The sequence below is a fragment of the Vanessa atalanta genome, chromosome 21, assembly GCF_905147765.1.
Source record: "Vanessa atalanta chromosome 21, ilVanAtal1.2, whole genome shotgun sequence".
In the NCBI taxonomy this organism is placed as follows: domain Eukaryota; kingdom Metazoa; phylum Arthropoda; class Insecta; order Lepidoptera; family Nymphalidae; genus Vanessa; species Vanessa atalanta.
The window spans coordinates 3,718,804-3,736,428 of NC_061891.1; the positions used below are offsets into that span (position 1 = coordinate 3,718,804).

At 32.1% G+C, this 17,625-nt stretch overlaps 1 protein-coding gene across 1 annotated transcript in view; it reads right to left on the bottom strand.

Annotated features, from left to right (window-relative positions):
- Positions 1 to 17,625, bottom strand: part of LOC125072330 (glutaredoxin domain-containing cysteine-rich protein CG31559-like) — a 100,067-nt gene that overhangs the window by 18,570 nt on the left and 63,872 nt on the right. Inside the window, exon 3 of the mRNA XM_047682934.1 lies at positions 4,642 to 4,875. Within this exon, the coding sequence (XP_047538890.1) occupies positions 4,642 to 4,875 (234 nt within the window). The remainder of the gene's footprint in view (positions 1 to 4,641; positions 4,876 to 17,625) is intronic.

Sequence of the window (17,625 nt, forward strand, 5' to 3'; positions counted from 1 at the left end):
GACTATATGATGTGTATGGTATCTACTTCGACGAGCCTGAAAATCTATACAAACTCATTTGTTTTCTTGATTTTTTTAATACATTTTTTTTCATACGTACATCTGAATCTAGTCTACTCTATGATATCGATGTCAAAATATCGAAATTAAAGAGAAACAGCTACCCCCAAACGCACGTACAATAATCCAAAAGAGCTATCTTCTAAATAAATTCTAAGCTCCTTTTCGTACGTCTCAGTCCGTGATAATGCTAATTACAATGTTTCTATGAATTCACTTCGACTTTTATAGCGACTTAAATGTTTTATAGTCTGTGGCGCGTTTTATCGTTGTGTGTGTCGCGTGCCTCTCAACAGGTGGAAGATATTGATTTTGCTTTAGGCTCGAATTGCACTGGCTGCATTCTGGAATGATCTCGAATTTAAAAATGTCTAAGTTTTGAAATAATGATTCATATGTTAATAGCTATTTAGGTGGTTATGACTTTATAAAGTTGAGAAACGATTATGGTTGAGTAAGGAGTATTGTTATGTAAATTAACTTTATTTGTTTGTTTCTTTATGTAATTTAACTTTATTTGTTTCAACATATTCTATTGGTATAGTGAGATATTGTTATATCACATTGATTGATACATTACTTTGACGGATTTTTTTTTACTTGGTGGTAGGAATTTGTGCAAGCCCATCAGATATTCTACCGTCAAACAACAGTACCCAGTATTGTTGTGTTCCAGTTTGCGTGAGTGAGCAAGGGACATAACATCTTAGTTCCCAGGGTTGGTGACGCATTGGCGATGTAAGGCTAATATTTCTTACAGCGCCATTGTCTAGGGGTGGCGGTGACCACTAACCATTTGCTACAATTTGCTCGTCCACCTGCTAATATAATTAAAAAAACATTTTTAATTTTGTAACTAAGAATATGTCTGAATAAAGCCTAACCATCTAATGAATTGCAATTAAGCGTACGTCTTTGTAATGCAAGCTGTGTTCCATACCGAAGATAATAGAGGTTATACCTAGTCAATATTTCGAAAAAGATAATATAAATCATAGATAGATATACTGTATATGGTATTATAATGTTTACCAAAACAAAACAGTCGTATCGACCTTATATATATAATGACTTATATTTTTTTCAATGTGACGCGAAATAACAAAAAAATATATTTTTGATTGCCCGTTTTTGCTTGTGATATTCTTTCGGGTAGTTTTTACTTGTGATTACAGCATGTAATGATTCTATTTTATCCAAAACCACTAAAAAATAATTTACTAAATAATTATTCTAGGCAATCTTTGTAACGTCTTGAATTATTATTATAATTGTTATGTATTAATTGGGTAGAAATGTTAACCCAAAGAAACACTAATAAAATGTATTTAAATATAAAAAAAAAAATAACGTTTTTTAAAAAAAGAACATGCCATGAAATATCTTTAAAAAATATACTGCAAAAATCAAAAGACAAAAGTCAGTATAAAGACGGTTTTCTGTTTTAAATCTTAAGATCGGATTATTTCTGAACAACACAATCTAATTATAATCGCTTATCGAACTATCTACTACAATGTTTGTAAAATGTAGTTTTTTTTATATTTCATTTATTTGCTGCAAGCTTGTCTGGAGTATATTGGCAAGGTTGAGCGGAACAGTGTGATTAGAGGAAAAAAGAACATAACACCTTAGCTCCGAAGGTTGGTGGCGCATTGGAAAGGCTGTCATTTATATACGTATTTATATCATTTATATTTTCATTGAATAAACATTTAAACGAATAAGTCTTAATATTATAATATTAATAATATATATTTTTATTACAATATTATAGTTTCAATTGAAATAAACTTCAGGCGAAACCATTTTTTTTTAATATTGAACAATGACATTTGTAACTGACAATGTAAAAATTATCGACAGTTGAAAGGCTTAAATGTCAGTGACATCTTAATACAAACGATTATAATACTTATTACCATAATCTTAAAATTCATATTCCATTTTTTTTATTATCGTAACTGGTACACAATGGTACGGAGCTTGTAAATCTTGAAAAAAATTTATAATCATTTAAGTCTAGACTTAAGTATCTACTGAAAGTATAAAGAGAACGTTGGCAACATTTAAGCAATTTGTCATTTTTAATAATCTGTGGAATACGCGAAGAATATTTTTCTATGTATATAATTTTGTTGTTTAATTCAGCGTAAAATGATATTTTTTGAAATAATACTTTCAATAAAGACTAACATTTCCTCGTTGAATTTAAATCCCGATTCTCTAAAAACTAACCTAGACAAAATACGCACAAGTTTTACAACCAAACTTTCTTTAAATTAGTTTATTAATTACCAAGTATACACCAGGGACTATAGTTCTTGGACTAGAACTCTTACGAAATGTATATCACTGGACCATTCATAACCAAATAAAAGTAAAAAATCGCTATTTAAATTTAACTTTTAAAGCAACATCGTCATCCTTCTTAGCCTCCATAAATAAAAAAATGACTAACTGCCAAACCAGTGAGTCTAACAGAAAAAAAATGCACAGCAATTCGTTATGAAACGTTAAAGACTCCTTAGGAAGGATTATTCGAGATAATTAAATAGGGAATTAAAGTTTATATGGAAATTTCATGTTTCTAACATGAAAATTGGTATTGAATCTTTTTTGACAATTCATCATTTAAGGGGGTGAAATCTAGTTTGAAAGTTTGTATTAAAATGAATGTACATTTTTTATAGTCCGCTATACTTTGTAAATTTTCGATGTAAGTTCTAGTTCTTATTAATTTAATTATGTTTCAGTTGCGTTAGTTTCGCAAGAGTAGAATAAAGTCCACCTTAATTCTAGGGTATGTAAACTTACCAGCAAAAGCACTCCCAACTGGGATTGACGCTGTCTGCTAAATCTCTGCTATATAGTTAATATGACAAGTATTTAAATTAATGTTTGTTTTGTTTCTAAGTGTCATATTTTACTAACATAGCTGTTTAGTACATAATTAACGATACGGACCCAAAGTCTTAAATAAACACATTCATTTTTTATTTATTTACAAGTTTCAGTCATTTGTTTTGATAAAATTAACGAATAACACGGTAATCTGTTATTATATTATTAAACGTTTTATTTGTAAACTACCTTATTGATTTTAAGTGCATTGCAATTTACATCTGATTGTGCGATGCTTTTAGCGTCAACATATATCCATCTCTTACACTCCGAGGCGTGAAACAGAGATAGCCTATTCTGAAAATTCAGTATTCCGATAGAATTTTGCTTGCCCGAGGGTATTAGGGAGTTATTTGTTCGGTTGCTATTAGCTTGTAAATTATCGATTTTATACTGCAATTGTAATAGCTCTTATTGATTTAAAAATAAAGTTCAATTTGTTAAAGCAAAAGTGATTTTAAATTGGTTAAATTTAGAGACGCACAGAACAATAAAAGCGTAAAGGAAATGTTATACGTGTGTAGTTATATTTATTTTAAACTAACCCGACAGACGTTCTCATGAATATTTAATTCTGATTAGTATAATTAATTAAATTAAATAATTATACTAAATACTTTCGTTCACCTAGTATCTATATGAATTGTACACAATATTATTATTTTTCTGGAGAGTATGTAAATAGTTTTGTTGGTAACATGGTAATAGGCGACATACAACTATGCTAGCCGACTATGAAATGTCCGCGTTCAGTGTATTCTTTTTTTATAACACCATTAGGCTGAACTGGGAAAAAATAACTCCTTAATGTTAGCAGATGAGTAAAACTTCAAAATATAGGAAGTTCAGTAATTGAAAAGCATTATTAATTAATTAAATTCTATAATATTCTGTAAGAATCAGTCCAGACGCGAACGCAATAGCAAAAAACAAAACACTAGCATTTTATAAAAGTACGTTGATGTACTCGTAGCTAAGTATTGTATCTAAATATCAGCTGATTTCCGCAATTAAAAAACACTAATAAACATACCTACTATTGTTAACATATTTATTTTAATTTGATTACATTGTTGTGTTAATAAACTAAAAATATTATCAGTAGAAATAATTCGATTAATCGTTGTTAGATTTTACGTCGATTGTCGATATCAGGTTTTGACTAAACTTAATTATATTTTAAAATAGATAAAAACCGCGTATTGCTACAGCGGGAGGAGGGGCGTGTAAACGTTTAATACTAGGGGTACGCCGATAAATTGGCATTCTTATTTTAATTGTCAGAATGGAAGGATCGAGCAAAGAATTATTTTTGTGTCAGTTAAATTGTGAAAAACTTCAGGATAAATCAGGATAAATTAACTATTAATTGTAGAGAATGTTTTTGTTTTATTCCAACACTATATATGTACGTCTATTAGGGGGGGGCGATCGTAGGTTGTAGGTATAAAAACGTACTCTATATCTTTCTTTGACCTTTCTTCATACCAAATTACATCAAAGAATATAGAAGAAGAATATATATAGAAGCATATTGAATCATTTTACCTTTTATTTCAGAGTTATGAAATACCTGAGCCAATTCCAAACAAATGGAAAAAAGGAAAACTAATTACACGATAACTTAGGTAACGAACATTAGATTTATGGGTTAAATTGAGAGAAGTAATTACATACCCCCACGTGTTGACCATCGATGAACAGTTGCGGGACAAGAATCTGGTCACTTTTCATCCGATCCCTGATTTCATCCTGGTACTCCATGCTCATGAAGACGTCCCTCTCTTCATACTTCACGAGCAGGTTCCGCAGAATCTTCTTAACTAGCAAACATCTCTGGTACGTGCTGCGGACTATTCCCATTGTTGTTGCGTATAAAACAACTTTGCCTGCGTCTTTTTCTCTGTAACTCTGTAAGAAAAATAAAAATATATTAATACGTAAGTTTCTAAAATCGATGAACAGATAGCATTTTAAAGTTGAAAATGGTATATTTCTGGATGATAGGGCTTTGTGCAAGCCCGTCTGATACTACTTAGTATTGTAAATACTCTGTGTTCCGGTTTGAAGGGTGATTGAGCCAGTGTGACTACAGACATGAGGGATAATATCGTATCTCCCAAGGTTGGTTGGTGGATTGGCATAATGTTAGGAATGGTATTATTTCTTACAGTGTCAATATCTATGGCTGGTGGTGAGCATATATCATCAGGTCCATATGGTGTCCGCCTAACTATTTCATAAAAAAATTGATTTAGGCCACTTTTAGCTGATATAAAATTATGTCATGTGTTTGAATAGGATGAGTAGATAATTATTGAGGGCGTATAAAGAAAAACGCTTATATTTTACGCGATTTCAAGCACTGTGTTTATATAAAACAATGACGAAAGGCGTTCCTTTTCTTGTTTTTTTTTTCTTTACTACTTTAATGCTTAAGGTTATTGCGATAACAGCTGTTAAATGAATTATATTAACGAATAATATAAACCTGTATTTAGTGATTTTTATTTAGTACCCATTTGTTTTACTTTTATAACGCTAAAAAATTTTTGAACCAATGTAACAACGGGCACATGGTGCTAACATCTTAGTGTCTATGGTAGTGGCGTATTGGCGATGTTAGAAATTTCAATTGGTGGTGGTGCCTACTTACCATACACCAAAAAATATTATAAAAAATATGATCTTAACACTAGTTAAGTATTAATGTTCCGAATTGGTTTTATGTTTCAGAAAGTAACCTTCGACAAAGTGACACCTTATGTGAATCGGTTTCAGAACAATTCACAGAAGAACACCAAGCGTCCAATTTTTTCAGGACACGTCCCAGATTTAGAATGCCCTTGGGAATCCTGGTCCAGAATTAACGAGTCTACAAAGGGCCATAGCAGATTGTATGATAAAATTAACATTTTCACATCGTGCAATATTAGACACCCTATAATCACAGTTTTAAGGAGATATTTCTAGCACTAGTACTGTTTTATAGTGTTGAAGTATAAGGTCCATTATAATTGTATAGAATCATTCTTATTTTTCGAGGTTTTATTTAAAAAAAAAATGAAGTTCCTTTCATTTTATTTATTATGTCATTTCGTATTTTTTTATTAGTAGTCCTTACTGCTCAATTTCTAAAAGACTGGACCCAAAAAGTCCCCAACACCTCGAAGTCGAATAGAATAGATACAGTTATGAACTAAATTCATTAAATATCAATCGGCTAATTAGGTACACGTATTAAAACGTGCATGGTATGTTGTCTTCTTGACCTTGTTTTTAGCCAATGTAGATGGCAGCCTGTATAATTTTTTTTCTTATATTTTTACAATACAAAAATAGCAGGACTTATGTCGCTATGTTTATTTCCAATCTTTGATTAATATGGCCAACCATTGGCCATAAGTACACACATACTAGTAAAGTAATATGATGTTTGTCAAGTTTCAAGCGTAGCGGTCACGCAGTGTGCGTAAGATAATAAAGTTGGTACTTTTTCAAGTTCACAAGTTATTATCTCCGTTTAAAATCTATGGTGAAAATAATGAGAAAACTCATTTACGATTCTGTTAAAATTTAGAACTATTCAAACTGATAAAACAATAAGATTTGGACGTCTAAACTATGACAGTTTCATGGTTTATGGACCATTAAAATGTTTTGTAATATCTGAGCCCTACGCTACTGCTAATATGACATAAGTTTACCTCGTAATATTACGAGTTACTAGATAGTAAATGTTAATTAAATTATCAGCCCTGTTATCTCTGTGGTTGATCAGCGAGCAAAGATAATAAAGTTCATGATAAAGTTAATAAAATCGTACCCCATTATAGCTTAATTTTGTTTTGCACTGTTTTAACAGTTTGTTTTAACCTTATAAGGTAAATATAATACTAGCTGGTCATCGCGCTCGCTAGGCTATATTATAATTTTTGTCATACAAAATTATAACAGAGTATACGTAGAGAACTCAACGGTAGATCTCAAGAGATATTATTGCCTCCGTTTTGCAACATTTCTTACTGATACTCCGCTCCTGTTGATCGTAGTGTGATGGACTAAGTGGGCTATCTAACAATGAAAGATTTTTTCAAATCGGACCAATTATCGCGTTCAAACAAACAAACAAACTCTTCAGCTTTGATCTGTAATATTATTAAGATTTCCAATATACATGTGTAAGAATAAAATTATATTCGTTATAAACAAATTGTATAGGTACGATAATATATAGCGAGATAAATATCAGGACGAAAAATTTAATATAACTAACGCCATCTGTTTAAAATTTTAAGTACTAGAATACATTGTATTTTACAATTCACGTTGACGTTTATTAGCAATCAGTTTGAAAACTCGATGATAGATGGCGCTGGGAAAATTATATTTTTTATTGTAATTTTATTTGCGAATGAAATCATATCTAATAATGATTACTATCGTATTTCAAATTCGAAATGAAAGTAACCATTTATAACATATCGTATTATTTAACCATTACTAGCTATGTACAATGTAATAACAATAATAATTATGTATATTGAAACATTACATCAGCTTCCAATTTACAGGTTAATATAATCTGTGGCGAGCGAAGGAGACTATGTCAACCAATCAAGACCTTAACGGCGCCCTGACTGTAGTCCAGATGGATATTAAAAGGGACTCATAGAGCCACGTCAAGGCAGTAGTCAAAGACAGAAATGTATGGAAAACTTATGCTGCCGGTCAAAGTTCTATAAAGATGCCACCTAGCACCCTCTTATTGTAATTTCTACTGACAAACACCGAATAAATAAGTATGATATTATACTAAGTGTTCCAGTTTGAAGAGTGAGTGAGTATAACTCCAGGCACAAGGGATGTAACATCTTAGGTTCCAACGTTGTTGCCGAATTGGTTATGGTGGATATGAGAAACTATTAATATTTCTTTCAGTATTACTAAGGCAGTGGTGACCACTTACCATCAATTGTATACGAATTAAAAAAGGTTAATAAAGACATAACGCATTCCCCTTAATTTTACGAAATGAAAGTATAAAACTTTTCGGTCGATAAAAATCATTTTAGCGTCACGTCAATGTTAATTTTTTACCGTATATTTAATTATTTAATCGCGTATTTTGTGCATGATTTCACGTTTTTAATGTTAGTCGGTGTGCAGTTTTATAATAATGTTAAGTAGGTCATTAACAACGTGGAGACTGGAGACCGCAACGTTGCATGTTATGCTATTCGGGCTTGCGTTTGTTTAATTTCTTAATGTATATCTTGCGGTTGGCCATATCGTACTGGTACTTCTGACTTTATAAATTTAATATTCATGAACAATTTACATTGTTATCTTCTAGATTATTGGAAAGAAGTTGTTTTACGCGGCTTACGGTAAAACTAGGAGAATCGTCACCTAAGGAATAAGCGGTAGTTATGTCTCCTCCAGACTACCTTACACACTCCTCCTCTCTTTCTACTATATACGGTTTAATATAACATTATTTAAACTTATTTTTGTTATCGTGTTAATTTTGACTTTGACTTGACTTAGCTGGGGCCCCTTGAATCCTCCGGGCCCTGGGCTGAAGCCCAAAATGCCATATGGTAGATCCGGTCCTGTTCAAAGGTTGTCAATGTATTTCATTGTGTCTATTTTTTTATATTTAGTAAAATGTAGCAAAAGCAACTTCGTTCCAACCGGGTGTCTGGCACATCTCTATATTAATTATTTATTTAGCTATATAAGTGAAACGCTGACTCATACGATGAGATCTCCGAAACTATACTTCCGTTTGACTAGTAGCAGTTATTTCTTTTACGACGTAGACTCTTCTAAGAAAAATATTTTGGATATTGCAACCTTATAAGGGTGGGAATGTTAAGAAAGTAACTAGGTATTAATTCCCGTGCAAAGCTGGGAAATTTAATTATATATCTCGTAATTAAAGGATAACATTGACAAAGTATGACTTTGATATTTCGCCAAATTTTGTGAACATAAAATCAATATACATATTTTTCTGTTCGAAAGTTGATACCTCATGAGTGGTTCGCGATAAGTATGTAGGCATTTATGTATGTATGTGGGTTACTTTTTAACAGCATAACTTTTAAATACTTCAACATATTTGGGGTTATTTAAATCTTACATCATCTCGAGTTACATATAACATGCTATAAATAAATTGATTCATACATTCAGGGCTGTCGTATATTATCAGATTAATTATCGGAATGGGTATATTTGTAGACTATGTGTGTGATCTGGTGAGGGTCGCGGGAAGCCACTACATGTGAGTAGAGCAAGACCAGTTTTCGTGGATCGTGAAGATCTTTCGGGGAGGCCTTTGTTCAGCAGCAGACGTCTTCCGGCTGAGATAATGATGATATTTTTTTAATGTAAAACAAACAAATATCTTAAAAATAATAGCTTGATTAAATTATTTAAGATAATGAAACTTAATAAAACTAGTGGATTGGATGACATCAATAATTGGGCCACTGTTCTCCAAATTCAAATGTTATGCCTCAACGTCACACATAGTAAATTCTTGCATGTTTAAATTAAGAATTATGTTTTTGCATTGATTAAGACTCACGTTGTTACATTACATACATTACATTAACAGCCTGTAAATTTCCCACTGCTGGGCTAAGGCCTCCTCTCCCTTTGAGGAGAAGGTTTGAAGCATATTTCACCACGCTGCTCCAATGCGGGTTGGTGGAATACTCATGTGGCAGAATTTCGTAGAAATTAGACACATGCGGGTTTCCTCACGATGTTTTCCTTCACCGCCGAGCACAAGATAAATTATAAACACAAATTAAGCACATGAAAATTCAGTGGTGCTTGCCTGGGTTTGAACCCGAAATCATCGGTTAAGATGCACGCGTTCTAACCATTGGGCCGTCTCGGCTTTCACGTTGTTACATAGATGTTTTCTTGACATCTCATCGGCTTTGTCATGCTATAGCTGTGTGTTCACAAAACGCTGTGCAATGTGTGTTGTGTAATTATGAACATGTCATATATGAATAGGTCAGGAACTCGTTAATATTGTCACATATGACACAATACATTTATATGACACGTTTTGTGGTAAAGTTTCGAGGATATATATGTATACATAATAATATTATCAAGATGTTAAATTTGTGTGTATGTGTTAACTTAACTGACGACACACTTCTAAAAATTTTTTTCACAGTTTACAAGTGACATTATTCGTATATGAAATCATTATTCATTGAATGCAATATTAATTTTAGGTATTTTTATGCGTATATGTTATAATATCTTAGTTAAATAATATGTGTTTTTAAATGTTGAAAAAGAGTAACTACTGAGTTTCTTGCCGATTCTTCTCGGTAGAATATATATTCCGAACTTCACTTATTGTTTGTAAAATGACAATTCAAAAGCCTACTTGAATAAAGTATATTTTAATTGTATGTGTTAAAAAATTAGTGGCGTGCATTTGGGGAGGCCTATGTCCAGCAGTGGACGAATGCGGGCTGATGTGTGTGTGTTAAAAATTTTAGTATAAAAAAAGTTTATATATAAAATATTGTGTTTTCAAACACGTTTATTATATAGAAACTAATATTTATAATAATAAGAATAATATTTTCAAGTACTTAACCTTTCTCGGTGATGTGAATCTACATTACTGGAATGTATTTTTTTTTTAGAACTGGCAAAGAACTCAGTAAACTCAGATACCCTTTCATAGGATAATTAATAAATTGTCATGCTAATAAAATACTTTTTAATTTTAAGGACTTAGTATAAATTACTTGAATATCTTACAACATTATATTTACGATATTTATTTATTTTTCAAATATATCGAGAATGAGTCGAATAAATCGTGTTTCGACTCAATTATGGCGAACGAAATAGGAAAAAGGGATAGCGTCAAACAGTCACTAGTCCTAATCTATGTTCCATACAACTTCCATTGCACATAAACAAAATAAACTGAGTAGTAGATGATCAATTTTAAGTTATTTATGTCTAGAAGTTGAAGTCAGACGTAACTTTCTAGACAAGGAATTGGTATGTTTAACTTATTGCTAGAGCAATTTAGTTTCGCCGAGTTAAGACACGACGTTTACGTAATATCACTTAGCGTGCTAAGTAAATATATTTGCGAACTTGTACAAGTTCGTTAACCGTGAAAGACGTGTATTGGGTGTGTCAAGTATTTAAGTGTAGGCTTGGTTTTGTTACAGATATCACGGGGTTGATTTTCGCTTGTGATATTTCTTACAATTATTAATTTAGGGCCGAAAATATATTTTAAAAGATATACATATCTGTCAGAACCTCGCCGTATTAACAGTGATCCAAATTCTCAATATCATGGAGTTAAAATTTGCACCCGTGTGATACTTTTGTTTCAGAAAACACGTGAAGCCAAATAGCGCCTACGTGTATTGGATTGTCTTTAAATATAACTATGCCGGGACTGAAATTGCATCTAATTTGTCACAGATTATTTTGTACCGTAATTTTGCCAGTACGGATATTATTATTATGATTTAAATTATTGATACAATTAACGAACATACTATTGGTTAATTATGATTTTGATACGTGACATTATTCATGTAACGAATAGGCATGAATTAATTTAATGTTAATTAAGAATATGGTAATTTATTTTAATTTCTAATAATTATCATAATAGTACGAATATTGCTGCATTAATAATTTACATATCATTAAAGAATAAATGTTGCCTAAGTTATTTTCAGTATCGTAAAAATGTTTGTTTTATTTAATGAATCGTTTGGAATTGTACTTTCGTAATTATATTTTTTTTAATACAACTTTTTTTTCAATGTTCTTTTTAAATGAAGCAAGGGCAGAGATAGACCTGTAGATAGAAAATGTTAATCTTAACAAAAGATAGCGGGTTAATTACTTTTTTAACATATTGTTTCTACATGGAGCAGCGTGGTGGAATAAGCCTTCTTCTCTATCTACCATACCATCTATCTACCATATCTACTATCTATCTACGATCTACCATATGGCTTTTTGGGCTTCAGTACAGCGCCCCGTGGATTCAAGGGGACCCCAGCTAACTCAAGTCAAAGTCAAGAATAGACGATAATGCGAAAGAATCCATAATTTTATTAAATTAAGCAGATCGTATGTAATTCATCAAACCCATTCAATTAATTTGTCTTAGGTGGGCCCCTAAGTATAGTGTTAGCCCAGGGACCCATAAACTTACGGTCCGGCCCTATTCTCCTCAAAAGTAAAAGAGGCCTTACCTAGTAGCGGGACATTTTAACTTTATAGTAAAAATAACATGAGTATATATTATGTACAAAAAATACGAAGAGAAAGCATTTCCTTGTTCTTAATTCCTCATTCCTAGTTTCGGCATTTGGGTTAGCACTTGGTGTGGCCATTTACTTAAGTATGGCATGTTACTTAAAATCACTTCGTAAGTCCGTAGCACTTAGCTATGCGTAGTCAAGTTATACCTTATCAATGTCGAAGCCATCGTATAATTAGGCGTGTTTTTTATACCACACGACTTTTTGTAATGTCGTATCGTGGTTGTTGTTCTAGATTATGGTTAATTTGTAAATATATTTGTGTGATGTAATATATGTTTCACTTGTTTAAGTAAGCGTTTGATATATTGAATACGTTAGTCATATTAGTTTACATTTGTAACATTTAAATTTACCTCAATTCGAGGTAAGTAATAATGAAAAAGGTGCGTGTACCTATGTATGCGCGTGAGAAGTTAAACCTCTTTGGCGTAATTAAAAAAATAGTTTTTTAATTGCATTCAAACAATTGATTTTAATAATGACTGGAGTTCGAGAAGCGAAGTGTAAGCGGGATGAAAATATAAAGGGTCTTGTCTGTTTCGCGCGACTTGACACTTGATTGGTTTAGCGAGGAACTTGTCACCAAGTCCGGGCGCGTCATAAAAATTCACCCTACATCTAATTACGCTCCTAACCCTAAAAAATTAGATAAAATGTGTTGTAACTACTTAACGAGTAATATTTTCGTATACGGATAATGATTAATTGGTTTGTTAGTTGCAGTGATATAAAATCTCATTTGTGATTAGATATTTCAATTTATAATGACTTTATTGTTGAAAATTTATTACACCTTATAAGGAAATGACATTTAATATGACGTACGTTTATGATAGTTGAATAATGATGATATATACTATCGTACTGATTGACCGACATAATTTGAGTCACCACGGTCATTGTTAAAAAAAATAGCTATATAGGATTTTATAGTTGACAATTATGAGGGAACATGTAGATGCATTCTAGATTACTTCACTCGTATAATTCGTTGAGACAACAATATGACATAATCGGAGATAGTTCAGGCGCCGGAAACACGAGAGTGTCCACCTACAAAATCCGAAACTTGGAGCTACTACTGAGAATATATTTTCAAATAAATGTAATCACTTCAATGACCTTGGCAAGCATTGGAACCCAGAACGTAAAAGATAAATAAATACACGGCTTTCAATTATTTTTTTTTATATTGTAAGAAGGCGGATGAGCAAATGGGCCATCTGATGGTAAGTGGTTACTACCAACCTCGAGAACTAAGATGTTATGTCCCTTGTGCCTGTAGTACTGGCTCAATCACCCTTCAAACAGAAACACGACAATACTAAGTACTGCTGTTTTGCGGTAGTATATCTAGTGAGTGGGTGGTATATACCCAGATGGGCCTGTACTAAGTTAATCACGATATATAAAATCGATATTAATCTTTATATCTTACTAGCTGTCGCCTACAGCTTCGCTCGCGTTTTAAAAAGTAACCTATGTCCTTTGGGTTTCAAACTCCCTTTACACCTAATTTCATGAATAGCCGTTCAGTGGCACGGCTGCCGCGAAAGTATAACAGACGGACAGACAGAGTTTCTTTGGTATTTATAATATATATTTATAATTAACTTCGTTTCCGAATAAATATTGGTTGGCTGGTTATTTTAAATATCGAATAACAAAATAATAAATAAAAAGAGAATGTCGTGTCGTAATGTGCAAAGAGTTTTATAGTCGGTACGTAAACCAACGGTATTATGATTCAAATCCACATTTGCTTACCGTTCCGTTATTTACAGATTTTATAATAACGTGAGATTAATTTTATCGTTCACTTGTTTATTTATTACATGTAACGTTGTTGACATATATTTTGTTTACTAGTTGAACGATAAAATAATCCTATTTAAATGTGGTCAATACGTTTATATTTTAAATCACTAACAATATGGGGTATATTAGAAGTAATTATTATTGACTCTACTATAGGTATATATGTCTATATATTCGGAGACATTCTGACTTGTGTATTTTTCGTCCACAATGTGATGATTTTTATTTATGTTATTCTGATTTAGAGATAGTAACATGGCGGTTGGCTGGTTGAAAAAGCAGCCAATCACGATCGAGCTCAGCTGACCTATTGGATGATCGCGCACATTTTGATGTGACAGAAGGAAGTTGGACAAAAAGAGGAAGGCAGACTGGTGTCAGACTGGGAGCTCAACGGGGTTATCTTAAAATGAAGGGTGATTGATTGTACAACATGGATAATTGTGCCGATTAAACCTATTGTGTTTAAATAAAAGTATTTACATCTAATTGAACTGAGTTTGGATTTACGAAAATAGTATCGAAATTGCGATCCAACGGGATAATGCTGCTAATATTCTTGCCATCATTCCGAACGATCAAGATTTGTACAGCAACTATTTTTAATTTAGGTTTATATAAATTATATACTCATTTTAGTCATCGATGACAATAATTCTAAAAAAAAAAACATACATATATGGAAGATTTCTTTTTTCACAGATGATTTTTTGTTAAGATTTTCAGCATTGCATTGCATACGAAACAAACAAGGTGTTTAGAACAATAAAACAATTAAAAACACGTGGCTATAAAATTCCTACACGTCCAATCATACCCCGTTCTCCTCAAACCGGAATTACAAGGTCGAGCTGCTTCGTGACCAGACGCAGTCTATATCATTCTTATAACTTATTTATCTCGATAAGATAATAAATAACACATCGACATAATTATACAGATTCCTTGTTTAGTATATAACGAGATTAAGGTATATCATAAATGATTAATGTAGGATTTAGAGGGCGATTAGTTAAGCAATGTCTAATCCATTTTATTTCAAAATATTTTGATGGAAATAAAGAAATCTTTTTTTTTTAATTTTGTGGTAGGATTATGGATAAGCTCGTCTAGGTACCGCACACTAATCATATTCTACCGCTAAACAACAATACTGTGTATAGATCTATCTTGGTTTGAAGGGTGAGTGAGCCAGTGTAACTACAAGGAAATCTTAGTTCTTAAGGCACATTGTTGTTGGTTAATATTTCATATGGTGACAATTTCTATGGGAAATCGTGACCACTTATGATCAGGACGCCCAATTGCTCGTCAACCTACTTGTTTTACCCAAAAAAAAAAACAACCTAAACATGCCTTAATCAAAATTTCTATGCATATATTTAAGATAAAAAGGATTTTTTTTTGTCTCCTCCGTGTTTATATGATTTTGTTTTTTCTGTAATTTAGTCTCATTGGAAAGGTCTTGACCTGAATTTGTGCCTTTTCAAGGTTTCATATGGTACCCAGCGACAGTCAATTCATTTTAACATAGCGACCGTTGGTTCATAGTTTATATAACTCATTAATTTTAAATTGCGAATAGTCGTATCATATTACTGATTTATATATGAATCAGATTCTTCAAAAGTTACGTAATAATTGTGCAGTTCAAAATAAAAATTTAGATACACGGTTCTATTATGGAAATTTTTGTGGTCGATTGAATCCGTGCCTATATTATAAATAAATAAATAAATATTTATGCCGCTTGATTTACATTTAACTCTCTACAGTTTTGTTTTGTTTGAGTTATTAGATATTGCATTGCGCACTCATGTGAATATAATATCACCTTCGCTCTTCGACTAGTCAAGGTTAAAAAGGGACATCATAATCTCATTAATTACTGGAAATACACTGCAATTTAATGGCATGCACTTAGTTATTTGTTTAATACCAAAACGTCAATGAACCGCGCACATCTATCGATTTCATGTTAATATTGAGTAAAAACCTGTATCTATATGTTCCGTTGCTGGGCTAAGGACTCCTCCAGGACATATTTTCCTTTAACATGCCAAGTTTCCTCGCGATGTTTTCATGAGTATGAAATAAATTATTAACATAAAAAGCACATGGATGTTCCGAGGTGCTCGGATGTGAATCTACTATGGACCATCTTGGCTCTATTTTACTTATGTTAATAATTTAGTATTTAGAACGCTGATGAGTTTATCCAAACACCTTAATATCAGGATCAAATCATCTGATTTAAAAAAAAAAAGGCTAATAAAAGATATTATTATTAAGAAAGGTTATATATACACGTTTTTAATATTACTACGACCAAAAGGGAGAAATGAAGGGAAGGTATTATAAAGGGAGGGGAAACAAATTTATAACTGTAAATATATGCTGCTTTGAATGTGCCTTTAGCTCAGTACGAATTTAGTCCAAAATGGACCAATTATTACGACCACACGCGATACCAGTTCAATCAAAATACCACTCACCGTCACCGTCACTTGTCAGTTCTAAGAATTCCGTATCACATTTAGATAAACAATTATAATTGATTGCATTGACCGTTGAAAAAATAATGGTTAGCGGTATCCTTGTATCTTGCCTTGAGATATGTTAATTCGTCCACGTTGGTTATTGTTACAAATACATAATAACAATTGTCAACTACTAATGTTATCGGCAATAGATATATAGAAGTGTAGAATAATATTATTTGTAGAATGCGCCGTGATGGCCCAGTGGTGAACGACGTGTGACGTGAATCTTAATCAATGATTCTGAGTTCAAACTCATCAAAGTACCGCTGAATTCATGTGCTTAATTTGTATTTATAATTCATCTAGTACTCGGCGATAAAGGAAGTAGAGTGAGGAAACCTGCACGTGGTGTATAAGAATCTGCCACGTTTATCCACCAACCCGCATTGGAACAGCGTGTTCGAAAACTTCTCAAAAGAAGAGGAAAATCTGTTACTTTACGTACGTACTTTATGTAGATTATCTGTGGGAATCAGTCGTAAAGATTGTTGGCATAGTTTCTATCAAAATCGCGGCTCCTCCCTAAACTCAATCTCATCTCAAGTAATAACAAAACACGAAAAATGTGTGCAAACACACATTGATACATATTGTGTTACTGTACAATAATAATCCAACGGAATCCATCAATAAACATAACCTAATATAAAAAATTATAGGTTTCATTCCGATGAGAATGTTTGACTACAGGATCTCCAGTCTCTAAAGCTAGCCACTAGATTTATTGTTTAAAATATAATATTTAGTAAATACGAATATTAAAGCGATTACAAAATTAACCTTCGTATTAAAGTATTGCCAAACGCAAATAGCTTTCGGTAATTATCATTCATAACTTCCAGTAATAAAACTTACGAAGTTGCGACACGAGATTTTAAATCAATTGCTTTAACAAAGAACCTATTCAAATAAAATAATAAAAAAAAAAAAACGATGCAGCTTTG